General features: G+C 57.0%; 2 protein-coding genes across 2 annotated transcripts; one reads left to right on the top strand and one right to left on the bottom strand.

The window, feature by feature from the left end:
• The first annotated feature begins 709 nt into the window (after positions 1-709).
• On the top strand, positions 710-21,444 carry IL3RA (interleukin 3 receptor subunit alpha). The gene is made up of 12 exons (XM_036271708.1): positions 710-1,013; positions 4,588-4,679; positions 10,226-10,344; positions 12,080-12,203; positions 12,620-12,752; positions 12,837-13,015; positions 14,859-14,974; positions 16,867-16,893; positions 17,966-18,059; positions 19,981-20,086; positions 20,799-20,880; positions 21,130-21,444. The coding sequence occupies exons 2-12, from the start codon at positions 4,619-4,621 to the stop codon at positions 21,199-21,201; spliced, it is 1,113 nt and encodes a 370-aa protein (XP_036127601.1). The 5' UTR covers positions 710-1,013; positions 4,588-4,618; the 3' UTR covers positions 21,202-21,444.
• A 1,081-nt stretch (positions 21,445-22,525) lies between these two features.
• SLC25A6 (solute carrier family 25 member 6) lies at positions 22,526-25,469 on the bottom strand. Its single transcript, XM_036271554.1, has 4 exons — positions 25,266-25,469; positions 24,242-24,728; positions 23,386-23,526; positions 22,526-23,028 (listed from the first exon to the last, which is right to left on the bottom strand). The coding sequence occupies exons 1-4, from the start codon at positions 25,374-25,376 to the stop codon at positions 22,871-22,873; spliced, it is 897 nt and encodes a 298-aa protein (XP_036127447.1). The 5' UTR covers positions 25,377-25,469; the 3' UTR covers positions 22,526-22,870.
• Positions 25,470-25,535: the final 66 nt, after the last annotated feature.

The raw sequence follows: 25,535 nt of genomic DNA, 5'->3' as shown, positions 1-25,535 counted from the left end.
CCTGGGCCCGTCCTTCCTGCCCCGTCCAGCTCGGGGGGCTGCGGCGCCCTTTGGCGTCCTCGGCCCCGGACACGTGTCCCCAGCTCTCGCGTTCACGTGGCTGAGCTGTGCCCACGTCCGTCCCTCCCAGGGCCGCCTTCTAATCAGGACACGCGTCCCGCCCGACGGATGAACCTCCTCAGTGCGGCGTGACCCCGGCTTCCCTTCACCCTCCGGCCGCGGCCCTGCTTCCCGGCAAATCCCCGTTGGGAGCCGCCGGGCGGACACACGTGGGCGGCAGACGGGGTTGGCGGTCCACCAAGGAGCATCTCGGCTGGGGAGGGCTTCGGAGCGACGTGTGGGGGAGACAGCCGGCCGCGCGGGCCAGAGGCGGGCGTGGGGCCGGCGGGCAGAGGCCGGGCTGGGCACAGAGATGGTGGGGGAAGGGGAGCCGGGTGGGCGCGGGGTGCGACCACGGGCCGGACCAAGCTCCTGGCAGCCACCGGATCGGAAACGCGGGTCACAGCCCTTCCCCGAGGGCACACGCCGGCCCGTGCGGCGGGGCCTCGAAGGAAACCTGCGCTCGCCCTTTGCGGGGACCTCCGTGCCCCCGGACCGGGCCAGGGGAACTAGGGCAGGAAGTTGCTCAAGTCCCGAAAGGGGGGCGATACTGAGAACCAGCGCAAACAGGAACAGCGAGAGAGAAAGGAGAACACAGCCCTCACCGCTGAGAAACAGGCTGATTTCAGGAGAACGCACAGGTGTTTCCATTGCGCGCACCCCAGATTCCCACAGAGGAGCCCCCCCAGCCGTCGCACCCCGCCCGCCCTCATTGGGTCTGGTCTTCAGGGTTGGGGCCCCCCCGGAAGCTATAAAAAGCTGAACTGGGGAAAGCAAGCTCGGGTTTCTGTGTGGTCGCCCGGCACAGGCTGGGACAGAGGCAGAAGCGCGGGGTCCACAGACGGAACCCCCAGGCCACCTGGACGCGAGCCAGGAGGGGCTTGTCTCACGCTGGACTTCACTCTGCACCCCAGGTAAGATGCCCATGTCAGGCGGGTGACAGTGAGCCGGCCACCCCGCGTGGACACCGGCCTGGGAATGGGGCTCAGTCCGCTAAGAGGGGGCGTCCATGGGCCACGCCCCCTGGGTGGAAAGACACCCCCAGTACCACCCTGGAGACCCCAACAGTCATCGCGGTGGTGATTATAGACCTGAGGGGTGTCCATAGAGTACAGGATTCAAATGCATGGGGGACCCTACTGTTTCGTTTTTTTTAATGAATTTGTGTTTTTAATCCTCCCCAGAGGATATGAATTTTTTTTTTTTGACACAGAGAGAAACATTGATGGGAGAGAGAAACATCGGTTGCCTCCTGCATGAGCCCTGACCAGGGATCGAACCTGCAACCATGGTTGGTGTACAGGGTGGTGGTCCAACCAACCGAGACAACAGGGCCACCTTTTTCTTCGTTATTGATTTTAGAGAGAGAAGAAGGGAGAGGGAGAGGGATGAGAGAGAACATGGACGGGCCGCCTCCTGCAGGCCCCCCACTGGGGATGGGCCCACAACCCGGGCCTGTGTCCTGACCGGGAATCGAACCGGCGACCTCCTGGTGCAGGGTCGACACTCGACCACTGAGCCACACCAGCCCGGAGGGGCCATTTTTTTTTGATGCAGAAAATGTAACCTTATGCAACCTTAGGCTATTTCTACTGGAGAGACCTGGTCTACACCCCGCAAGGGGCTGTTTCCCAACGTCCGGTGCAGGTTGTTGGGGGGTTGCTGGGTCTGAGGCCTCGAGATCTGTCATTCTCCAAGGCTAGGGAGCCGCAGATGGTCCTGGAGGGATGGTTAAAGCAGAAATCCCTCCTGGCAGCATGGTTGACAGTGGCCAAAAGGTGGACACAGCAACAGTACATGGGCAGATAGACAGAATGGCGTCCGTCCACACAGTGGAATATTACGCAGCCATGAACAGGAGCGAGGCTCAGGCACAGGCTATGACGTGGAGGGACCTTGAGCACAGGGGGCTCAGAGAGAAGCCAGACACACGCAGTGTGGTTCCATTGATATGAAACACCCCGAACAGGCGAATCCACAGAGACAGAGGTGGGTTCGTGATGGGTTAGTGGTGGTCAGGTTAGGGAGGGGGACGGGATTTCCTTGAGGGGGGCTGAATATGCTTCCTGTCACCGAGTCGTACATGTGAAAGGGGTGAGTTTGATGGGACTTTGAACTCCGTAAAAATACCAGGTAATCAATACGTGTTGAAAGACACAGATATGTGGGTGTCGCTCCAACCTCCCTGGAAGGGTCCTGAGCCCCATCCTTCTTCTCTCGCCCCTCCCTTCTCAGTGGTCCTGCTGGGCTGAGATCCTACAGGCCATGGGGTCAAGGACTGGGGCTGGGAGGGGGTGCTCCCCCCCACTCTGGACCACTGCACTTGGTGGCCACGGGCTCCATCGGAAAGGGGGGCTCAAGATCCCAGACACCCCCGATCTCATCCACACCCTCCTGGGTGACTCTCAGCAACTCCAAGTGTCCAGGACACGTTTTTCCTTAGGGTCATAGGTCGTGACCATCTCTGAGCCTGGTGACTGGTGGGTTATGTGTCGACCAATGAAGGAGCAGACAGAGACGCTGCAGCCCCCAGAGGGGCCAGCCCGGGACCAAACCGCACCCCATGAGCACAGCTGGCCCAGTCCCACTGGTACAGACCTGAACTCACGTTCCGGCCCTCCAGGCAGAAGGGGCCCCAAGGTCCTGAGCCCCGCCCCTTCACCTCACCCCCTCTCTGCCAACGTATCCCCAGCCTGGGGGCTCGGCATTCTGCAGGAGTATAATTTGGGGAACAGTAAGATACGACACTGACGTGAATGCAGTGCGGTCGTTTAAAGCCCACGTTTCCGGGCAACAAAGGGGGCTTATGGGCGCACAGGGCAGCTGGCTGCTCCCCTCCGGAGCCACCAACAGGCACCACGTCCCCCCAGACACCCACGGGACCGCAGCCAAGGGTCATCGTCATTAACTAAGGACACAGCCCCGGCCGTTCCCATGTTTCAGACTGATCTTTGGTTGGGTCCCTCAGGTCTGCCGTAGAGTTGTGTTCGGAACAGGAGTCAGGGAGGGATGGGGTCTGAGAGGGTCTGAGCTCAGGTCACCTGGGGTCAGGGGGCCTCCGCCCGATGACAGGGTCCTTGGGAGAGACAGAAGAGGAGACACAGACACAGGAGCAATGACCCGGGACCCCGGGGAAAGTCCTGGCTGGGCGGTTGGGCCACACAGACTCCAGTTACAGTAACTGGGTCCCTTCAGGAAGTTTGGTTGCCTGTGATTTTAATTAAACTTCCTTCCATGGCTTTGTCATCGTGTGGTTTCCCGGTGCCTTTGCTGGCCCGTGCTTTCCGGTGTCTGGATGGGGCAGGAGCCCAGGGGAAGCGCAAACCCCAGAGTGGGTCTATTTGAGGACACGCTGCCCTGCACACACGGATACACACGTGCACACACAGGCATATGGGCATAGGTGTGCACAGAAGCATAAACCCCAGTGCACACACCTGTGTATACACAGGCATGTACAGGGGCAGACGTGTGCACACAAGCAGGCAAGGCACACATGCACACACCCACAAAGGCACATACACACACACAGGTGCGCACCTACACACAAACACGCACACCTGAGCGTACACACAGACATATATACACACATGCACACACCCACAAAGGCATATACACACACATAGGTGCACACCTACACACAAACATGCACACCTGAGCGTACACACAGACACATATACACATATACACACATGCACACACCCACAAAGGCATATACACACACATAGGTGCACACCTACACACAAACATGCACACCTGAGCATACACACAGACACATATACACGCGTGCACACACCCACAAAGGCACATACACACATAGGTGTGCACCTATACACAAACATGCACACGTGAGCGTACACATAGACACATATACACACATGCACACACCCACAAAGGCACATACACACACATAGGTGCACACCTACACACAAACATGCACATGTGAGCGTACACACAGACACATATACACACATGCACACACCCACAAAGGCACACACACACACACCCAGGTGTGCACCTACATACAAACATGCGCACCTGAGTGTACACACAGACACATATATACACGTGCACACACCCACAATGCCACACACACACAGGTGTGCACCTACACACAAACATGCACACATGAGTGTACGCACAGATACATATACACATGTGCACACACCCACAAAGGCACACACACACACACAGGTGTGCACCTACATACAAACATGCGCACATGAGTGTACACACAGACACATATATACACGTGCACACACCCACAATGCCACACACACACAGGTGTGCACCTATACACAAACATGCACACATGAGTGTACACACAGACACATATACACACGTGCACACACTCAGAGTCTTTCCTCGTGCCGGGAGCTGCCTTTGCTCGGAGCATTGGCACAGGATTTCCTGGGGAGCCTCGAGCCCTCTTGGCCCCCCGGCTGCACCCCCAAGCCACACTCCCTCAGCACCTCTTTTCTCTTGCAGCTCACTCCCCCTCCCATGGGAGCCGCCCCCCATGGCCGGGCTCTGGCTGGCTGTGTTCCTGACGCCCGTCTGCTGTCTGCTGAGGGACCAAGGTAGGCGGCGTGCGGTGTCTGGGTTTTGGATAAGCCTGTTGGTGTTGAAATCGCTGCAGAGTCGTGAGCAGGTGTGAGAAATAATGCGGGGTTCTGTGTCCCCCTCACCACACCCCCCAGAAGCAGAGCCAGTCACGCCCAGGACCTGAGCTCGACGGTCAAGGTGCTGGGTTTGAAGTGGCTGCGGGTCTAGAATTAGCCCCGGACCCTGCGCGGACCGTGTCCTGGTTCTGCAAAGGGCAATGACCCTGGGGACCCCGTGCTGCCGGGTTGAACTGTGTCCCCACCCGATTCTCGTACCAACGCCCCAGCCTCCAGGGACGGCGGTGTCTAGACCGCAGCTGTGGAGAAGTTCACCGGGGGACCCTCGTCCCGTAGGACTGCGTGCGGATAAAGAGGGGGCACATGCACCAGTGCGCGAACTCAGAAGGCACGAGGCCACGGGGGCTGAGACGGGGGGGGGGATGCACCCACAAAGCAAGAGTGCCGAGAACTGAGGGCAGCCCCCCCGAAGCTCGGACGAAGCAACCAGCGGACCCTTTGGGCCCCAGAACCATGGGGATTTAGAGTTACTTACAGCCCTGGCCGGTTTGGCTCAGCAGCTGGAGTATTGGCAGAGGGGTCGAAGGGTCTCGGGTTCGAGTCCCAGCTGAAGGCACATACCTGGGTTGCAGCCGATCGGTGTGTCTCTCTCACGTTGATGTTTCTCTCTCTCTCTCTCTCTCTCTCTCTCGTCCTCCATCCCGTCCCCTCTGTCTAAAAAAATCAATGGAAAAATGTCCTCGGGTGAGGAAGAAAAGTTATTTATAAAAGAAACAGTGCTTTGGCCCTAACCCTGGACGTCTGAGCCATCACACTCCAAGCCATGGATTTGCAGGGCAGGCACCTGGCTGGGCAGAGGGGTGGTTCTGTGTCCAAGGACGAAGGCCACGTCTCCGCCCTGGTGACAAAGGACGCACCCCACCCGCCAGGCCTCTGGCTGACGCCCTCCAAGGTCCTAGGCATTTACTCTCTGCTTTGCTTCTGCTCAGTGAACAACCAAAGGCCGTTCGAGGTCACAGGCGGCCGCGTGTCTCTGGGGTCGGGAAGGACAGCTGTGGGCAGCAGGTGGGGCCCAGACGGGGTGGCGATGGGGAGACAGGCGATGGGCGTCTGGGAGACAGGACGGGACAGGGACGTCCCCGCAGGAAGGCGTTGCTCCGGGTGCAGATACCAGGACCCCGAGGCGCGGACTCCGAACAAGGTGTTTCATCCTCCGTCCTGGGGTCCCCGTCCCGTCGTCCTCAGACCTGCTCCCCGTCATCTCTGCAGAAGGCTCTTGGGGACCCCAGGGAGTCAGACCCCGTGCAGAGGTCATTTTTTCCTGTTTAATTGTCCAGAGGTTTGAGGCCTGAGACGGGCCAGGTGGTTCCTTCGGGGACGCAGCTCCATTGTGTATCATTTAATTTATCAATTAATTTATTTATTTTTCTTTATTGATTTTAGCGAGAGGGAAAGGGAGAGAAATGGAAACATGGATGAAAGAGAACATGGACTGGCCGCCTCCTGCACGCCCCCCACTGGGGATGGGCCCACAACCTGGGCATGTGCCCTGACCGGGAATCGAACCGGTGACCTCTTGGTGCAGGGTCGACGCTCAACCATTGAGCCACACTGGCCGGACAATTTATTTATTTTAAAATATGTTTTATTGCCCTGGCCAGTTTGGCTCAGCAGTTAGAGCGTCAGCCCGTGGACCAGAGAGACCCAGGTTCGGTTCCCGCTAAGGGCATGGACCTCGGTTGCTGTTTGTCTCCGACCCTGGTGGGTCGTGCGGGTGGCAGCCACTCGATGTGTCTCCCTCACGTCGATGTTTCTCTCTCTCTCTTCCTCCCTCTGTCCCTCCCGCTCTATCTAAAGATAAATGCAAAAATGTCCTTGGGTGAGGATTAAAAAAATATATATATATATTTTATTGATTGTCTAGAGCAGTGGTTCTCAACCTTCCTAAGGCCGCAACCCTTTAATACAGTTCCTCACATTGTGGTGACCCCCAACCATAACATTATTTTTGTTGCGACTACATCACTGTAATTTTGTTTTCCGATGGTCTTAGGCGACCCCTGTGAAAGAGTCGTTCGACCCACAAAGGGGTCGCGACTCATAGTTTGTGAACCGCTGGTTTAGAGAGCGAGGAAGGGACAGAGAGAGAGAAACATGGATGAGAGAGAACATCGACTGGCCGCCTCCTGCACGCCCCTCACTGGGGATCGAACCCACAACCCAGGCACGTGCCCTGACCGGGAATCGAACCCAGACCTCTCAGTCCCTGTGACGATGCTCCGTCCACTGAGCCGCAGCGGCCCGGCTGGCAGGCCGCTCCCCTCGGAAGGGCTCCGTGTGTGCTCTTTGTTCGTGCTTAGGGGAACCGTGATGTAATCAGGACATCTCAGAATCGGGGAGAACTTCAAACCTGAACGTCCGTCCCCACCTGCTGTGGGCGGTTGCATCAGCCGCGATGGCGAGATCTATGGTCACACCCCAGGGTTTCACAACCTCTCACGGGTGTGCTCCGTGCTGCGGTGGGGAGGCCGGGCCATCTCTGGGGGAGCCTCCTCTGTCAGCTCAGCCTGCTGCTTTAAAACACCCCAGAGCGGGGGCCTAGGAAGGAGCCACTTCTTTCTCACGGTTCTGCAGACGGGAGCTCAAACCCGGGGAGCCCGTGGCTGGTCCCTTGTGAGCTCCTTTCTGCCTTCTCTCTGCATCCACGCCCGGAGGGAGGGAGTTGCCTTCTTGGGGGGCCCCCCTCTCATGACCTCATCTAGCCCTGATCCATGTACAAAGTCCTATCATCCTAACACCATCCCATGAGACTCAGGGTTCCCACAAATGAATTTGGGGGGCACACACATTCAGTTCAAAACAGCAGTTGTAACTGGGTTCCACACGCCAGGAGGTTAAACCACAGACATGCACCCTGTCCCCGTCCTGGGGAGCAGAGGTCTGAGGTGGGGTGTCCCAGGGCCGCGCTCCCTCCACGGCTCCAGGAGGGTCCTTCAGGCCTCTTCCGGCTCCTGGGCTCCAGGCGTCCCTGGGCGGGGGGCCCGTCCCTCCCGTCTCTCCTCCGTCCCCACGGGGCTTCTTCTCTGTGTCTGCGTCTCCTCTTCTGTCTCCTCCAAAGACCTGTCATTGGATGGAGGCCCCCCCGACCCAGGACGGCCTCCGCTCAGGTCCTTCACGGACCCCGTCTGCAGAGACCCTGTTTCCACATAAGGTCCCATCCACGGGTCCCACATATTTATTCAGTGACCTGGACTCATCACCATGGCTCTTCTCGTTCTGGAGAGTCCCCACGAATAGGCAGCGTTGGCTGTAATCCACAGCCCCTGGTTGGCGAGAACTTGGTCACGGGGCTGCAACCAGAGCTAAGAGGGACCAGGCCCCCCTTCTCAGACCCCGACACACAGGTCCTGGCCTCATCTGGACGTCTCTCCGGGTCCCCACCTTTGTACTGGGCCAGAGAGGCCTCCGTGTCTGTGGTCACTGCCGGTTGCTGCATATTCTCAGATCGCTGACCACAGGCAGGAAGTGAGCTGCTTTCTAGGAGAAATTTCCTGAAGCGTCAAGGAAGCAGCCGATACCCTGTAAAAGTTGAACAATGTTCCTCTGAAGTCCCTAAAAGTCCAACTTCGGTCAAATTGCATTTGATGGGATATTGCTGCACAGCTCAGCAGAGGAGAAGAATTAAAAACAGTTAGTTTGGTACTTTGCCTTCTTCCCATCTTCAGGAGATGGGGTTAGTCTTTCACTGTTGAGTCTGAATTAGCTCCCAACTTTTCATACATTTCTTTTATCACGGTGAGAAAGTTTGCTGTTATTCCCATTTTGCTGAGTTTTTAATCCCAAATAGGTTCTGTTTTTTATTAAATGGGTGTAAATTTTTTTGTCTGCCTCATTTCTAGATTAATGAGTTTTTTGTTGTTGTTGTTGGTTTTTGTATCCTCACCCGAGGACATTTTTTGTTCAGACAGAGTGGGTGGGAGAGAGAGACAGAGAAACATCGACGTGAAAGGGACACATCGAGTGGCTGCCACCCTCACAACCCAACCAGGGCCAGGGACAAACTGCAACCGAGGTACATGCCCTTAGCGGGAACCGAACCCAGGTCTCTCTGGTCCGCGGGCTGATGCTCTAACCACTGAACCACACCGGCCAGGGCGAGATTGCTGAGTTTTTAATCCCAAATGGGTGTGGAACTTTTAAAAAATCCCCAATGGCTGTCCATTTCTTTTTCTGCTTTTAAAAAAGGTTGAGTCTTATTTATTCTTCCTTTTTATTTTTTCCATCCCCATGTATACCCTTTTATCTGTTTCTGAGGTTAACTTTAAAGCGTCCTCAGGGTGAGTCTATAGCAGTATTTAAGGCTCGTTTTGTCCCCATATCAAAGCTTGACTCTCCTGAGGTTCTACTAATGGGTCTGGGGGTTCAACAAGGAGTCTCCACCGTGTGTGGTTGGAACATGAATGTCTCCTACTCCTAAATAAACTCTCAGAATTGCCCAATTTATAGCTGCCAAGGGTTTGTTCCTAGATATTTCAGAGTGTTGCATGGCCAGTTATTAAAAGTGCCCCGGGCCAGAGAAGACAAATTCCGTCAAATTCAGCGTCCCAGACGACCACTGGTCATGTCGTAAATGCTCATGTGGGCATCTGCATTGATTTCACCACACTGGTCTTTACGGATTTTCTTTTTCTTTTCTTTTTTTTTTTGCATTAAAGTTGTTTGTGGACACAACTATGATGGGGAAGAATAACCACCTGAAAGACCGTAGGTATATATGATGGAATAATTAATCACAACAAACTCTTCTGTTATGTCATTTCGCAGTATATGTGTGTGTGTGTGTGTTTATATAAACATATCACATAAAAATAAACTAAAATATAATACAAATATGCACAAACTAGTATTTTCTATTGCATCACTCAGATGTGTTTTTTTTTCTTTGTTGATTTTAGAGAGAGAGGAAGGGAGAAGGAGAGAGAGAGAGAAACATCGATGAGAGAGAACATCGATTGGCCGCCTCCTGCACGCCCCCCACTGGGGATCAGGCCCACAACCTGGGCATGTGTCCTGACCGAGAATTGAACCGGTGACCTCTTGGTGCAGGGTCAATGCTCAACCACTGAGCCACACCGGCCGGGCAAAATCAGATACTTTCTTTATGTCTTAAGAAAATGTGGTTAGTCTTTCACACTTGAGTATGAATTAGCTCCAGGATTGTCATAGATTTCTTTGATCAGGGTAAGAAAGTTTGCTATTCCTTCCAGCTTGCTGAGTTTTTAATCCCGGATGTGATCTGTTCATCTGAATCCCCCCCCCCCATCGTCGGGAGGGTGTGCTTATGAGATGCATAAAGTGCTACAGATCCGTGTTCTCTGCCAGCCCCGCCAGCCTGGGTCTACGTGGATCTCTACTTCCCCATGATACTGCTAATTCGGTGGGAGAAAGGACCTCCCGTCGAGGTGCGGTGTCTCTCTCCTAACTTTAATTTCTAAACGTTTCAGCTCTAAACCCACCGATTACCAACTTGAGGATGGTGCCTGAAAGAAAACAGTTGACCTGGAACAACACCAAGAATATCTCCAGCGTTGAGTGCTACGTGGATTCCAGGCTCTTCAGAAAGGTACGCAGCCTCCCTGCACCTGGCGCACAGGCGTGTCCAACTCCTCCCGTGACCGGAGAGTCGGTCAAAGGCTCCGTGCGTCTCTCACATCACAGACCCGAGTTTCACTCTGGGCTCCTCTGGGGGAGGCGGGGAGAGGCATGTGCTGCATACTGGGGAGGGGGGGACCTGTGTAGGTGTCTGCAGAATGACCCTGCGTCATTTCTTACAATGGCTTGGGGATTCATTTTGTTTTTCGGGGGGCTGTCTCCTTTGCAAGCCCAGAAGGGAGCCCTGGGGCGGCCGCCAAGGACCTGCCTTGCAAGGTTCACGACTGGACTTCCTGACGTGCACTGTAAGGTGTTGGAGATGGTGCCATCTAGAGGGTGGGTGTGCACATGGGCTCAGAGGTCCTGGCCCATGGGGCTCAGTGGGCTGGGCGTCGGTCGTCCTGTACACCGAGGGGTTGCCGGTTTGATGACTAGTAGGGACCCCTGGATGAAGGGCGCTGTCCTGGGGCCGACACCGCTGGTTTTTAGAGGCAGAGCCCAGCACAGGGAAGGCAGGCAGGGCAACAGCTGTCTGTCTCACATCTGTCCTTTCGAGTGTTCTTCTAGATACATTTCTAGCACTATATTCCTGGGTCAAAAAGAGTGGATGTGTTTATAATTCTTTGTTTGTTTTTTGTTAATCCTCACCCAACGGCATTCTTCCATTGGGTTTTAGAGAAAGCGGAAGGGGAAGGAGGGAGGGAGAGAAAGAAACATCCATGTGAGAGAGAAACAACCATCGGCCGCCTCCTGCACGCCCCCAACTGGGGATTGAACCCGCAACCCGGGCACGTGCCCTGACCGGGAATCGAACCGGAACCTCTCAGTCCGTGGACGACGCTCCGTCCACTGAGCCACAGAGGCTAAGCCATTTCGGTTTTTATTTTACCGTTTTCCGTCTTTCCCACTTCAATTCCTTTGATCATTGTATTCTTACAAAGGTATCATCTCTCTATATTTACTCCAAAAAAAGAATTACTTTACACAAATGTTTCTTGCTTTTTAAATGAATAAACTTATGTTTAGGGTCACCGCAAAACTGGAATAAAGGTACAGAGATTTCCCACATACCCCCACCCCCATGCACAGCATCCCCACTGTCAACATCTCCACCGGCTGGTACATTTGATACAAAGTTGCTCATCACACAAAGGCCGCAGTTTCCATTCTGGTTCACTGGGTGTTGTAGGTTGTATGGATTTGCACAAATGGGTGATGACATGGATCGTATTTTCTCCACCCTGAGAAAAATCCCATCCTTCGTTCCTCCTCAAACCCGTGCCAAACTCTGATGTATTTACTGGTTTTCATTTGTCGATACCCACGAAACAACTTCCCAGCCTTCCAGTGAGATTGCATTGATTCTATAGATCAAATTGGGAAGAATTTATAGTTTTTATTTTTAAAAAGTCTAAGCATTGCGCGGCCGGTTTGGCTCAGGGGCTGAGTGTCCACCCTGCACCAAGAGGTCGTCGGTTCGATTCCCGGTCAGGGCACATGCCCAGGGTGTGGGCCTGATCCCCATTGGGGGGCGTGCAGGAGGCGGCCCATCGATGTTCTCTCTTATTGATGTTTCTATCTCTCTCTCCCTCTCCCTTCCTCTCTCTTTAAGATCAATAAAGAAAAAGTTTTTTAAAAAAATCTAAGCACCATGAGTATCAGATAAAGTATGTTCTCTAAACAACAAATTTCTACATCTTTCGCAGTCAGAAAACAATGTTGCCTGCAAGATTTTTGTGCTTTCCAAATGCAAAGCCTCAAACTTTACAGTCAAGGTCACCATGGTCGACGATGAGCCATTTTCCACGTGGATTGAGTATCCCAAGCCAGGTGAGGGCCAAGGGCTCTTTTGGGGGGTTCTTCTTTGCTTCCCATCATGAGTTGATCTCTGAATGTCACAATCGGGAGTTTTACCTTGGGTGCATCTCCCGGGCTATAGGGTGAGGGGGAAAAAAAAAAGAAGACATCCTTGAAATGACAAAGTCGCACCGATGGAAAACAGACCGTTGGGTGGCAGGGGTGAGGCTCATGGGAACATGAGGAGCATTTGGGGGCTGGACATGTCCTGTCTCTTGAGCATGTGTGTGTCCACACCCTGGTTGAGCTAATCTGCTGTAGTCTTGCAAGGGGGGCGGGGGGGGGGGTACCTGTGTAGGTGTCTGCAGAATGACCCTGCGTCATTTCTTACAACGGCTTGGGGATTCATTTTTTTTTTCTTCGGGGGGCTGTCTTCTTTGCAAGCCCAGAAGGGAACCCTGGGGCGGCCGCCAAGGACCTGCATTGCAAGGTTCACGACGTGGACTTCCTGACGTGCACCTGGGCGGTGGGCAGCGAGGCCCCCAACGACACCCAGTATCACTTTACCTTGGAGAATGTGGAGTAGGTCTGGCCTCAGGCGCGACTGGGGTCCCCTGGGCACGGGGGGTGCGCCGGGCCCTTCTTCATCACGCCGATTTGCCACAGGACCAACCAGAGGTGGGAGTGTCCGCACTACACATCGAATGAGCGGGGGACACATGTCCGGTGTCAGTTTGATAAGATCTCTAGGTTTCCCGAAAACCAATACCGCTTCTTGGTGGAAGGTGTCAGCACGGAAGGCGGAATCCTCTGCTCGGAGTTCTTCGAGCGTCTAGAGGATATTGGTGAGTAAGGACCCAGCACGGCCGCGCTGTCCACATGAGGCTGGACCTTGGCTGTCGAGGCCCCAGGACGGTGGCTTGTGGTGCCGTCTTGCGTTCCGGCCTGCAGCCCGCACCCCGCCTGCTCTGTCGTCCCATGAAGTCCAAGGGGCTCTGGTCTCTTCCTCTGGTTCTGAGGACACTATCCATTTAGGGGACCCCCAGCCTCAGGACCTCATCGAACCCTCACCCCCTCTCCAACGGCTCCATCTCCAAACACCACCCCTAAAAAGAAATTTGTTCATTGAAAAAGCCAGAAACATTTGTGTAAATGTTTCCACGTGCAAAATTCGGGGAGACGCACTTCCTGTTTGCTCTGAGTCTGTGGTGGTTCAGGAGGTGAGGCGTGTGCCTGTGGCAGGTTCTGTAACGCAGGGACCCCGCTCCCAGGGTGGTTCACCAAGCGGCTGGGGCAGGGGAGGGCCGAGCGGATCTGTGAGCCCCCCTCAAGGCTCCGGGCTCCCACGCCGACGGGTTTTTGGAACACGAAACCGCCCTAGGAAATTCCTGTTCATACTTTTTGTCCTTAAACTAGAGTCTGCCCAGTGCACAGATGAGGGATCACCCCCGGGAGAGGCCGAGGTCAAAGGCAGGGGCCTCCTCCTTCCCCGTGGTCTCTCCTCTTAGCTGACCTGCTGTTTTATGTGCGTCTGCTGCCGGCTGGGTCCCTCAGACGGGGACAAAGTGCGGACCCGCAGGGTGGGTCCTGTCTGCACCTCAGAGCTGCTCATGCTGGAGCCCCGGTCCCTGTGGTGGTGTGGCACTGGGGGGGGACTTGGGTATGAAGGGGGGCTCCTCGCACATGTGGGCCACGCTCTTGGGGCGTGGTTCCTTTGGGTCTCTCCTCCTGCCTGTTTTGTTCCGACAGCACTGACCCCTAAGCAGACAAAGTCCTGGGGCTGGATTGCAGATGGATTATGTGGGCGCCGCCAAGGCCGGGGGGTACTGAGGGCGAATCACAGGCTGGGATTGGGGAGCCTGCCGGTTCAGGGTGGCCTCATGCATGAACAGGAGGAGGGGAAGAAGAAGAAGAGGGAGAGGGACCCAGAACGGGAAGACCTTACCTGCCAGGGGTTCAGGTGTGATGCTCAAAGACAGCTTGGGACACGGGGCACGGCTCCTGGTGGGGTCCGGCCTCGGGGTGTCCACGCAGCAAAGTCCAGGTTGGGAGGTCACACTGGAGGCTGAAGGGGCTGTGGGGTCAGGGGGAAGGTGAACGAAGGAGCCTAGAAACATCACGCAGAAGTGGGGGGCAGGAGCGTCCTGGGAGGAGCTGGCTCCCGCCGGTGGGGGTCCCTGGGAAGGGCTGGGCTGCAGCAGGTTGGGGTGGCTCTGAGCACACAGGCAGCGGTAGTGAAGGAGGGACCAGGGCACGTGAGCGGGTCAGAGGACAAAGATACGGGACTTTTTTGGAGACATGAACAGCAGGACAGCTGAACAGTTTCCAGAAGGCTCTCGGGGTGGGCGGGAAAGGGGGTGCACCCTGCAGGTGTCTCAGGAGCTGGTCCCACGCCCCTCCCCCCTTATGATGGCCGTGATTAGGGGGACACGAGTTCACACAGTGGTTCAGGTTTCGGGTGCAGAATTCCCAACACGCCAGCCGTACCCCGACCCACGGACGGCGATGCCACGCGTCTCAACCGTTCACCCTCCCCCCAATTTCTGTCGCCCTTGGAGGAGTTTTTCTCCCCCACCCCGCCCCCCAGATTCATAGGACGCCTCTTTGAAAGCATCTCCGGGGGAAATATTGGGATGTGTCTCACGGATCGGTATTTGGTTTTGTTTCGTTTTGTTTTCCCTCCACCAGAGGAGTTGATTGCGCCCAACATAACCGCCACCTGTAACGAGTCTCTTGCTTTGATGGAATGGGAGATGGCCAGTCTCTTCCACAGGAATTTTGAGTACAACCTGGAAATCCAGCAGGTACAGGGCTGCCCAGCGGGCTCCTCTTCCTCGTGACCCTCTGTGGTCGGAATCTGGGGTGGGTAGAGCGGTCAGCGCGCCACCGAGGCGCCATAAAGGCGTTTAGTGTCTGCAGAACTGAGGTGATGTTGGCGGTTGGGGAGACTCAGAGAGCCCCAGAAAGTCAAGTCAGGGCGGGAGGGAGGAAGACACATCGATGGGAGAGAGACACGTCCATTGGTTGCCTCCCGCACGACCCCACCGGGGGTGAGGATCCAACCTGCGACCCAGGTACGTGCCCTTGACCGAGATTCGAACCCCCGACTCTCTGGTCCGAGGGTTGGTGCTCTAACCACTGAACCAAACCGGCCAGGGCTGTTAAGTTTATTGACTTGTGTATTATCTACAGGAAATTGCTACTTATTTGCCATTTCTTTTTTTTTTTTTTTTTTATCCTCACCCGAGGACATTTTTCCATTTTTTTGTTCAGATAGAGTGGGAGGGAGAGAGAGGAACAGAGAGAGAGAGAGAGAGAGAGAGAAACATCGACGTGAAAGGGACACATCGAGTGGCTGCCACCCGCACGACCCAACCAGGGCCGGGGACAAACTGCAACCGAGGTACATGCCCTTAGCGGGAACCGAACCCGGGTCTCTCAGGACCGCAGGCCGACGCTCTAACCGCTGAACCACACCGGCCAGGGCCTTATTTGCCATTTCTTTCTAAACCTGAAACCGAAAAACAAAATCTATGAATTGATTTAATTATATGTTGAAAGACCACTCTGTTTTAGTGAATCGGTATTTTATGCTCAACTGCTTACACGTTCCCTTTTTATTTTATTTACCGATGTGTATATTGTTTATCACTCAGTGACTGATTGTATTCCATTTTTCTGTACAGCTAAAATGGCTCAAAAATATTAAAATCGAGATGGAAAGAAAATGAGCAAGTATTTTTTAGCTAATTGGCAGTTTATACGCAATTATTTACTGACATCTCTGTATTACGCTTATTTGTTGACTCGTGTATTATTTATACTCAATTTTTCTGCTAACCCAAAACTGCTCCATAAAAATCAAGCCAATTAATATTTTAAAAAGGCCAAGTAGCCCTGGCCAGTTTGGCTCAGTGGTTGAGCATCAGCCTGCGGACCAGGGAGTCCCAGGTTGAGTTCCCACTAGGGGAATGTATTACAAAAAAAATAAAATAAAATAAAAAGACCAAGTATTGTCCGGCCGGTGGGGCTCAGCGGTTGAGCGTCGACCCGTGCACCGAGAGGTCACCGGTAATCGAACCCGTGACCCTTCGGTCCTCGGGCCGACGCTCCAGCCAAACTGATAAGGGCTTTTAATTTATTATATTTATTTTTGGCCTCCATTACTGACCCTTCTATACTCCATTATCCATTTATATTTATTATTTTCATGTTATATTATTTATCCTCCATGAGTATATTATATCCAGTGATCTGTTTATATTTATTTTTATGCATTGATTTACTTATGAGATTTATTTACCCTCCATGACTGAGCATTTGTATACCCGACTATCTATTGATCACATCTATGCATTGATTTACTCATGAGACTTATTATTTACCCTCCATCACTGAGCATTTTATTATCTATTAATTATTTGATTATCAAATTATTTTATTATTTGAGTATCTATTGATCACATCTATGCATTAATTTACTCATGAGATTTGTTACTTACCCTCCATGACTGAGCATTTTATACCCGATTATCTATTGATCACATCTATGCATTGATTTACTGATGAGATTTGTTACTTACCCACCACTACGGGTCACTTACACAGTGTTTCGTGCACAGACAGCTGCTCAAACCGCGGGAGAGTCTGCGGGGCAGCTGGTCACCCTGGTTGTTTGCTTTCTTGTCTCTTGCAGGGCACAGAGCCTCCGTCCAGTCACAAGGTGAGTGTCCGGCCCTCGCTGCCCCAGGATCACCCATAAGGACACTGTCACTGGGCACACAGGGCCGCCCTGACCCAGGACGACCTCACGCGGAGACTTTTTAGTTAATCGTCTCTGCAAAGACACTTGTTCCAAATAAGGCCCCGTTCACAGGTTGCACAAGACCTACCTTTGTGGGGGTGGGGGTGGGGCCAGCAGTCCACACTGCAGGGGTCACGGCCCATCACCCCGCAGACGACAGACAGCACCGCCAGGGATGGTTGACGTCCCAGGGATTATAAAGAACATTATGGTTTGAGGCAGGAAGGGGCCCCAGAGGGCCTCCCTGAGCTCAGGTGTCTCCCTGCTGTCTGGGCAGGGACTGGTTGGGTTGTCTCTGGGGCCTGACTCAGTTTCCCCGGGGCAGCCAGAGCAAATATCAGGAACTGGGCATCCTTTTTATTATTATTATTGATTTTAGAGAGAGAGGAAGGGAGAGGGAGAGAGATGGAAACATGGATGAGAGAGAACATCGATGGGCCACCTCCTGCCTGCCCCCCACTGGGGATGGGCCCACAACCTGGGCATGTGCCCTGACCGGGAATCGAACTGGTGACCCCCTGGTGCAGGGTCGACGCTCCACCACTGAGCCACCCCGGCCGGACAGTAACTGGGTGACTTAAAGCCACCAAGAGTCGTCGCTCGGTCCTGGACTGAAGTCTGACATGAAGGTGTCGTCAGGGCTGGTGCCTTCCTGTGGCCCCAGGGAGTAACTATTCGAGGTCTCTCTCCCAGCTCCTGGGGCTTCTTGACTTGGGGGTCACATCAATCCCGTATCTAAGTGACGCCGTCCGAGGTGCATGTCTGGGTCCCTTTTCTATAAGGACGAGGGCCCCTCTCCTGCAGTTGAACTCCTCAACTCATCGATCCGCATGGATGCCATCTCCAAATAAAGGCACCTTCACGGGCCCTGGGGGTTGGCACTGCCACACAGGAACGCAGGCAGGACGCACCGCGCCCACAGTGGGGCTCCGGGCTGAGCTCCCCAGCCGCGACAACAGCCTCGTCTTCTTCGTTTTCCTTGAACCGATAGGTCTACGGTAAGCAGTGGACACTGAACAACCCTGGGACCTTCACGGTGAAAATCCAAGCCTTGGCCGGGCTCTGGAGTGCTCCCCAGCGCTTTGGTGAGTGGGGTGCCCTGTCTCTCTCCCTCCTCGCCATGTGTCAAAGGCTTTGGGCACTGATCCTCCTCAAGGGAGCACAGAGCCCGGACTGGAACCTCCTGAAATGTCTGCCACCAAAACACAAGGGTGCGTCTTCACCCATTTCTGTGTCCGCAAAGAGCGCTCTGCGGACAACAGGTGACCCTGCCTCTTACGCTCACCCCGTGGGAAGGCAGAAGGTGGAGACCTCCCGCTGAGAGCTACCCCGGGCCATGAAATGACATAGCTGTCCCCAGCAATGGGGTCCTTCCCTACTACCCAGAATCACTCTGGGTGCGGTTCTGCTGCCTTATTATAAATTTCCCCTGGAGCTGTCCTGAAACCAGACCCTCCACCTCCCCGACACACATACACACACACACACACACACACTCCCCTCAGCCCCATGAACTTCCTGTTCTACAGTTGACACAGCAGAAAACTTTTCCTCTGGCCGTCGACTGATTAGACCAGGCCCACCGCAGTATGGAGGGCAATCTGCTTTAATCACCATCTACTGATTCCGATATTAGTCCCCTCTTTAAATAATACCTTCCCAGTGACATCTAGATGGGGTTGGACCAAATATCCACGTACTGTGGCCCAGCCAAGTTCGTGCATAACAGTCACCATCGTAAGCCCTGAATTAGTTCCCTAGGGCTGCTGGGACCAAGCCCCATAGATGGGACAGTTTGAACAATAGATGTTTCTCGTCTCCGGGTTCTGGAGGCTGGACCTCCGAGGTCAAGGCGGAGACAGACGTGGTTTCTTCTGGAGGCTCTGGGGACAGTCTGTCCCATGCCTCTCTGCAGTTTGTGGGGGCTTGGGGCCTTCTAAACCACACCTGGGCTGCTTGTAACCTGTGTGGCTCCCGGCCCAGTGGTCTCCTGGAGATCTGGCCCTGGGAACCCCTGGCAGCTTGCTCTGCAGCACCCCAAGCCCAAATCTATTGCTTACAAAGAGAGATGGTTGTGAGATCCAAAAACGCAGGTATGAGAACTTTCTCCGGGTAGAGCCAGCTCCCTGTAATGCACCTCTTAGGTTTGCCGGGCCTGTGGGTGCTGGGCCGAGGGTGGGTGGACACAGGACCCTTTGCATCCTGTGCACCCCGGCTTTGGGAGGTGCTCCCAACTTCCTCACCATCCCGCCGTCTCGCCTGTGCGCTGCAGACTCCGTCAGACCCGGGTGCTCCATGGACTCCTGAGCCAGGCTCCTGCTGCCCCTGAGCCCCGCGCCGCCCCAGCCTCTGCCCCTTTGGGGCTGCGTTCCCTTGGGGGACTCAGTTTCCCCCAGGCACCCCTGTCTCCGGAGGCTGGGCGCGTCTTCCTGTTCCACAGGCTGCCTGTCCACTGGGGGGTGCGGCCATCCCCGTTGCCAAGTCTCAGTCACCAAGATAAAGCTTTCAATACTGTGCTGTTTTTTAAAAAATAATCAAAATTAATAAGAAAAACCCGTGATAGACATAATACAAAATGCAACCACTGAGGGAGGGAGCGCGGGAGGAGACTGTTCCCCGGCAGGGCATTTGCGCCTCCCGGAGGCCACCCAAGGGCGCGACCGCTCCCCACTGGGCGTGGCTGAGCCTTCCAAGGGCTGGCGGACACCTGCCAAGTGTTTGAAAAGCCTGGCGCTGCCTGGGGTCCCTGCTGGGAGCTGTCATAGCTCCAACGGTCGCTTGGTGGCGGCGGCATCGGGCTACCCGCAGCTGCGTCGGGTTGGGGGGATTCCCGCGGGTCCTGGCGCGCAGGTGGCCGCGCCCCCAATTGGAAGAGCCTTGCGTGCTGCTCCCCACCCCCGCCCACACACACACCGGGGGCCCTGGGGAAATGCCCGCGGCTGCGTGAATCGCGGTCCCAGACCCCCAGGGCCGGCCCGACGAGTCCCGTCTGCCTCGGTTCCCCAGAGTGTGGCCGCGCGGGGGGCGCGCTCCACCAACTCTGGCTGACGGCGTCGCTGATCGCGCTGGCCGCGGTGCTCACCGTGGGGGTCGCCGTCGTCCTCTGCAGGAGGTGAGTCGCGCGGCTGGGCTCGGGAGCGCATGCTCAGTGCGCTGGGTCCCCCTCCCGGACCCCACTTGGCTGCCGGGGCGCGCGCCCGCCCGTCCCAAGCCACAGCCTGTCTGCAGTCGTCCCAACAGGTTTTCCTGCAACGTGACCTCGGGTCCCTGCCTGGGGGCCCCTTCCCTCCTCGGACCCTCAACACATGCCTTGGGGGTGGAGGCTCAAGCTAGGCTCACTTGCATGTGCCCTTATGTCCCCATTGTTGCGTCTTTCAACCGTGCCCAGACTCCCCCGTCCCCAACAGCCCTCAGGGACTCTCCCCGACCCTGCCGGCAGCACGCCAGTTCCTGGGGCCTTTCCCTCCAGACCACAGCTCCCCTGGCTGGGTTCCACGTGGGCTCAGCCTCATTGGGGAGCCCTGCACAGACCCCGCCCCCGCCGTGGGCTCCCTCCCCCTGCTCTGGCTTCACCCTGAGAGGCTGGGTTTTTAGGGTTGGGCGGGCCACAGCCCCAGACGGGGAACAGGCAGCTTCTTGCAGCAGCTGCTGGGAGGGGAGGTTGCCATGGCGATGGCACCCAGGTGGCCTCCACGTTGAAAAAGATGCAGGTAGGCGCTCCTGCTGGGCCTGGTGACTCATCCCTGGGGCGGGCACAGAGGTGGGGCCTGAGTCCTCCGGGGATGAGGATGAGGCCGGCTTCAACCCAGGGGAACTTCCCGCAGGTACTCGGTGCTGAAGAAGCTTCTCCCTCCCATCCCGCACATGAAGGACCCCTTGAGGGACACCTGCCAGGGGGAGAAAATAGTAAGTCTGGGCTTCTGGCGGCTGGTGACTCAGGGGAGGAGGTGGCCACAGCCTGGTCCGGGGAGCAGGGCGTCTGTCTGTTGGCCCTGGTGGGGGGTGAGCACGGGAGGAGCGGGCTCCAGGCTCGTGACCAGAGGTCAGCAAGAGGGGACCCTCCAGGCAGGCGGGGCTCGGAGCTCGAGACCCAGCACCCGGGCTGGGGCAGCTGGGCCCCGCAGGGAGCCTCTGACCCCCCATCTCCTTCTGCAGATGGCCTGGGAGGCCGGCCCGCTCACCCAGGACTGTCCCGTGGCTGAGGTGCAGGTTTTGAAGGAAACATGAGCTGCACCTGGTTCTGGGCCAGCCAGGCACACACAACCCGCCAGCCGTGGGATGAGGGGACGTGTCGGGGGGCGGGCGCGGGGCACCCCATGCAGTGTTCACTGACCTGCCACAAAAAGAACGGAATAAAGTGCTTTCTCAGCCACACGCTGACTCCCCGACCCCAGCAGTGTCTTGTCGGTAAGGGCAGTGGGGCCCCGGGAAACCCCTCTGGCCCAGCACAGCCCACAGACGCTGTAGGACCACCTGTGCGCCCTGGAAAAGGATGTTCATGTTCACACCCCTGTCCCCTGCGGGTCTGGGACAGGCAGGGCTCCCCGGAGAGGGCTCCCAGTGCATTCACCTGGAGAGGAACCTGATTTTTAACCTTGTTTTCGCACATACTTCACCTCGCCAGCGAGGAGGGGCAGCACCCCCTGGTTGGATGCCAGCGGTTACACACGCCCGGCTACAAGCACACAACCTGCAGGACGTCCTTGGATGCCAAGGGCAGATGGGATCTCGGTTCGATGACCTGCCCCTTAAACCAGGCCCAGCCGACCTGGCCGGTCTATTCTCGGCGGGTGAGAATGAACCGAGCTGAACCACCACGTCCCAGCTCGGAGGAGCAGTACCAGATAGGACAGGCGGAACCAAACCCCCAGTCTCCCCACTGCCCAGGCGGGGTAGGTGGGGCAGAAGCAGGTCTCTGCAGAGGCGCAGGACTCACAGGGGGCGGGATGGCGGTTGGGGGACCAGGTGACACCAGGCAAAGCCCACTGCAAAGTGGCACCTGTAACACGACAGCCCCGTCGTGGCAGAAGTGAGTTCCCACCGCAGAGGGCCTGGAGCCTCACTTCCTCCCTGGGTCGGGGCTTCCCTGCTCAGCAGGCTGGGGTCCCGCAGACCACCCACCCCCGCACCACCCAACAAATCCAGAGGACACTGGAACCCCACACCCAGCCCAGAGGAGAGCAGGCCCGTGGGCTCCTAGTAAGGCCTGTGCTGGACAGGAAGCTGCGCTCCCATCGCGAGGGGTGAGGACCAGCCCGGGGCCGGTGCAGCAGATGCCACCCCTGGGCTCCTCGTGGGGAAACCTCAGGCTGCACTGTTAACGCAGGGAAGGTGGAGGGGTAGACACCAGGCACATGGGGGGAAACGTCGGGTCAGGAGCACCTGTTTCTTGAGGTTTCTGAGCAGAGGACGCAGCAGCTGCCGGGGTCCCCCACATTCATGCGCTCACCCTCACCTCCCAAGTGCAGCCAGGGCCCTGCGGCCAGGCGGAATGTGGCCCCCGCGGACCCCACACGATCCCCCAAGGCCACCGCAAGGAAAGACCAGCAGAGAGCGTGTCTGGTTTTATTGTTTGCGGACTGATCGCGGATGCGCGGCTGTGCGGGGCGGTACTACGAACAAGTGGCGGAATGATTTCCTATAAATACACCAGACAGCCCGGGCTCGCCAGGCGGAGCAGCCCAGCCGTGGACCCGGCAGGAGGTCAGGGACCCCCCATCAATGCGTGGAATCAGGGTGCCAGTGGTGACGACCACATCAGGCGTCCTTGGGCCCTCGCCCTGCCCATAAATCTCGCGGGGCGGGGACACTGGAATTCTGGAAGGTCAATGGTCCGTAACCGTGAGTGCTCTAGCGGCTCCTGGTCCCTCCTGGTCCCGGTCTGCTGGACACGCACCTAGATGACTTTCTTCAGCTCGTCGTACAGAACCAGCACGAAGGCCCCGCCCATGCCCCTCAGGACGTTGGACCAGGCCCCCTTGAAGAAGGCTTTGCCGCCCTCGTCCTTCATGATCTTCCGCCAGCAGTCCAAGGTCCCGGTGTACATGATGTCGGCTGCGGGCACACGGGTCAGGGAGGTTAGAAGGGTCATCGGGAAAGAGACACAAAGTGAGCCCCAGGTCCTGAACCCCGGATGCCTGGGCAACTTGGCGTCCTGACCACAGGGAGAGAGATGTGGACCCCACCCCCATGCCCTGGCTCACCGGCCCGACCGCCCTACTTCTGGGCATGGCCACCCCAGACAGGAAGGCAGGGACCCCTACCCAGACTCCACCCGTGACCAGGCCGCCTCAGGAAGCCACGAACCAAACGTCACCAAGCGTCTTTGGGAAATGCCTTATCTGATGGGGCTCCAGCCCCCTAAGCTGAATCCCGTCCCCAGGGCAGCCAAACCAGAGCCAGACAAGATACCTCCTTTCCGGCCCGACTGCATCATCATCCGCCGCCGCACAGTGTCGAAGGGGTAGGAGACCACGCCGGCCACCGCTGTCACCGTCTGGGCGATCATCCAGCTCACCACTATGTGCGTATTCTTGGGGTCGGGAAGCATGCCTGCAGGGTTACACCACGGTCAGGCCCACCCCCACTCGGCCACCTGACACCAGAGCTGTGGCCGTCACCACCCCACACTGAGTGGCTCCAGGGCATGGATAAGCCTTGGGCAGTGGACACGCCACGCATTCGAGGCTGCTCCCCAAAAGCGTGCCAGCAGGCCTGGGCACGACCACCAGGGCAGCATCCGTTCAGGGACCGAACGGTACCCTCCCCTTCACAATGGAAGTCAAACTCCAGGACCCCAGACAGACTGTGTGTGCAAACAGGGTCTTAAAAAGGAAGTTAAGGCCCTAGCTGGTTTAGCTCAGTAGTTAGAGAGCATCAATCAGCCTGAGGACCCAAGGGTCATGGGTTTGATTCACAGTCAAGGGCATGTACCTGGGTTGCAGGTTCGATCCCAGGTCCCAGTCTGGGTGGTGTGGGAGGCAACCAATCAATGTGTCTCTCACATGGATGATTCTGTTTGTCTCCCCCTTCCTCCCACTTACAAAAAAGGAAAGAGAGCCCCAGGTGAGGATTAACCAGAAAAAAAAAAGAAAGACAGAAATTAGGATAAAAGAACATGCCAAACTGGCTGACCCAATAGGACTGGTGTCCTTGAGAAACCAACCCCACCCACACCTGGATCTCAGGTTCCAGCCCGCGGGCTGAACCCACAAGTCCGTTGGCAAATGCCCTGGCCGCACCTGCCCCCGCTGGACAGCACCCTCACCTTTGGCCGTGTCGTACACGCCGAAGTAGGCGGCCCGGTAGATGATGATGCCCTGCACCGACACGTTGAAGCCCTGGTACAAGCCCCGGACGCCGTCAGACTTGGTGATTTTCACCAGACAGTCTCCCAGGCCCTTGAACTCCCGCTCGGCGCCCGATTTCCCGACATCGGCTGCCAGGCGGGTTCTGGCGAAATCCAGGGGGTAGACGAAGCAGAGGGAGGTGGCCCCCGCGGCACCGCCCGAGGCCAGGTTGCCAGCGAAATACCTCCAGAACTGCGTGTGCTTGTCCACGCCCCCCAGGAAGATCTGCTTGTACTTATCCTTGAAGGCGAAGTTGAGGGCTTGCGTGGGGAAGTAGCGGATGACGTTGGCCATGTTGCCCCTCCAGAAGGACAGCATGCCCTGCTCCCTGGGGATGCGCACGATGCAGTCCACGATGCCCTTGTACTGCTTGTCGGCGGCAATCTGCTTACTGGCATGTTGCACCTGGGAGGGTGGGCGGAGAGCGGTCACACGAGGGCCTCCGCCAGCTCGTGCACGTGGCCGCTGAGCTGCGCTGACAGCTCGCGACGCGATTGCAACAATGTTGCACGACGGGGTCGCAACAATGTTGCAAGACGTCTCCCCCGGCGCCGTCCCCGCTAATGCACGTTTGCAACAACCTGACAACACAGGCCGGTCACTGCCGGCTCAAACCGTACGAGCGGCTCGAAGACGGTGCAAAGGCTCGAAATGCAACAGAGGGAAGCGGCAGGACCCCGCCGGGCCGCCCACGGGGGTGGCGTCCACGCTGCTGCCGCGCGCCCCGCTCACCGGCCCGCCCCACGCGTGCGCACCGCGCCCCCGCCTCCGCGCATGCGCCCCGCGCCGGCACCGCGTCCCCGGAAGTCGGCGCGGACAAAGCGCTGTGGCCTCGCACTTCCGGCGCCCTCCCGCCGGCCGGTCCCGCTGCACGCGGCCGGGCTCCCGGCTGGCCCCGACCCCCCCGCGCCCCAAGTCCGCGCGTGCGCAGGCCGCCCCCACCTGCAGCAGGAGCTTGACCCGCTCGATCGGGGCCACGGCCGTCTTGGAGATGGCGGCGGCGATGCCTCCGGCCAGGAAGTCCTTGGCGAAGGAGATGGCCTGTTCCGTCATGGCGGCGCGGCGGGCGGCGCGGAGGGCGCGGAGCGTGCAGGCGCGGGAGCCGGAGTGTGGGCGCCGCTGGCTCAGCGCTGCTGCCGCGGGAGCGAAAGGACAGGGAGGCCCGCGCGCAGCCGCTAAGGCGCCGACGCCCCGCCCCGCCCGGCGCCCCCG

The sequence above is a fragment of the Molossus molossus genome, unplaced genomic scaffold (assembly GCF_014108415.1).
Source record: "Molossus molossus isolate mMolMol1 unplaced genomic scaffold, mMolMol1.p scaffold_m16_p_2, whole genome shotgun sequence".
In the NCBI taxonomy this organism is placed as follows: Eukaryota; Metazoa; Chordata; class Mammalia; order Chiroptera; family Molossidae; genus Molossus; species Molossus molossus.
The sequence above is the reverse complement of the archived record's forward strand: the minus strand, read 5'-3'. Positions and strand labels throughout refer to the sequence as shown.

What these genes read in the sequence shown, in the direction of transcription:
- IL3RA (XM_036271708.1), top strand. Translation starts at nt 4,619, where the DNA reads ATGGCCGGGCTCTGGCTGGCTGTGTTCCTGACGCCCGTCTGCTGTCTG. An exon ending in TTTACCTTGGAGAATGTGGA is followed by an intron (nt 12,753 to 12,836) that starts GTAGGTCTGGCC and finishes GATTTGCCACAG; the next exon opens with GACCAACCAGAGGTGGGAGT. An exon ending in CGAGCGTCTAGAGGATATTG is followed by an intron (nt 13,016 to 14,858) that starts GTGAGTAAGGAC and finishes TCCCTCCACCAG; the next exon opens with AGGAGTTGATTGCGCCCAAC.
- SLC25A6 (XM_036271554.1), bottom strand. Translation starts at nt 25,376, where the DNA reads ATGACGGAACAGGCCATCTCCTTCGCCAAGGACTTCCTGGCCGGAGGC. An exon ending in CGTGTACGACACGGCCAAAG is followed by an intron (nt 23,527 to 24,241) that starts GTGAGGGTGCTG and finishes GTAACCCTGCAG; the next exon opens with GCATGCTTCCCGACCCCAAG. An exon ending in GCAGTCGGGCCGGAAAGGAG is followed by an intron (nt 23,029 to 23,385) that starts GTATCTTGTCTG and finishes GTGTGCCCGCAG; the next exon opens with CCGACATCATGTACACCGGG.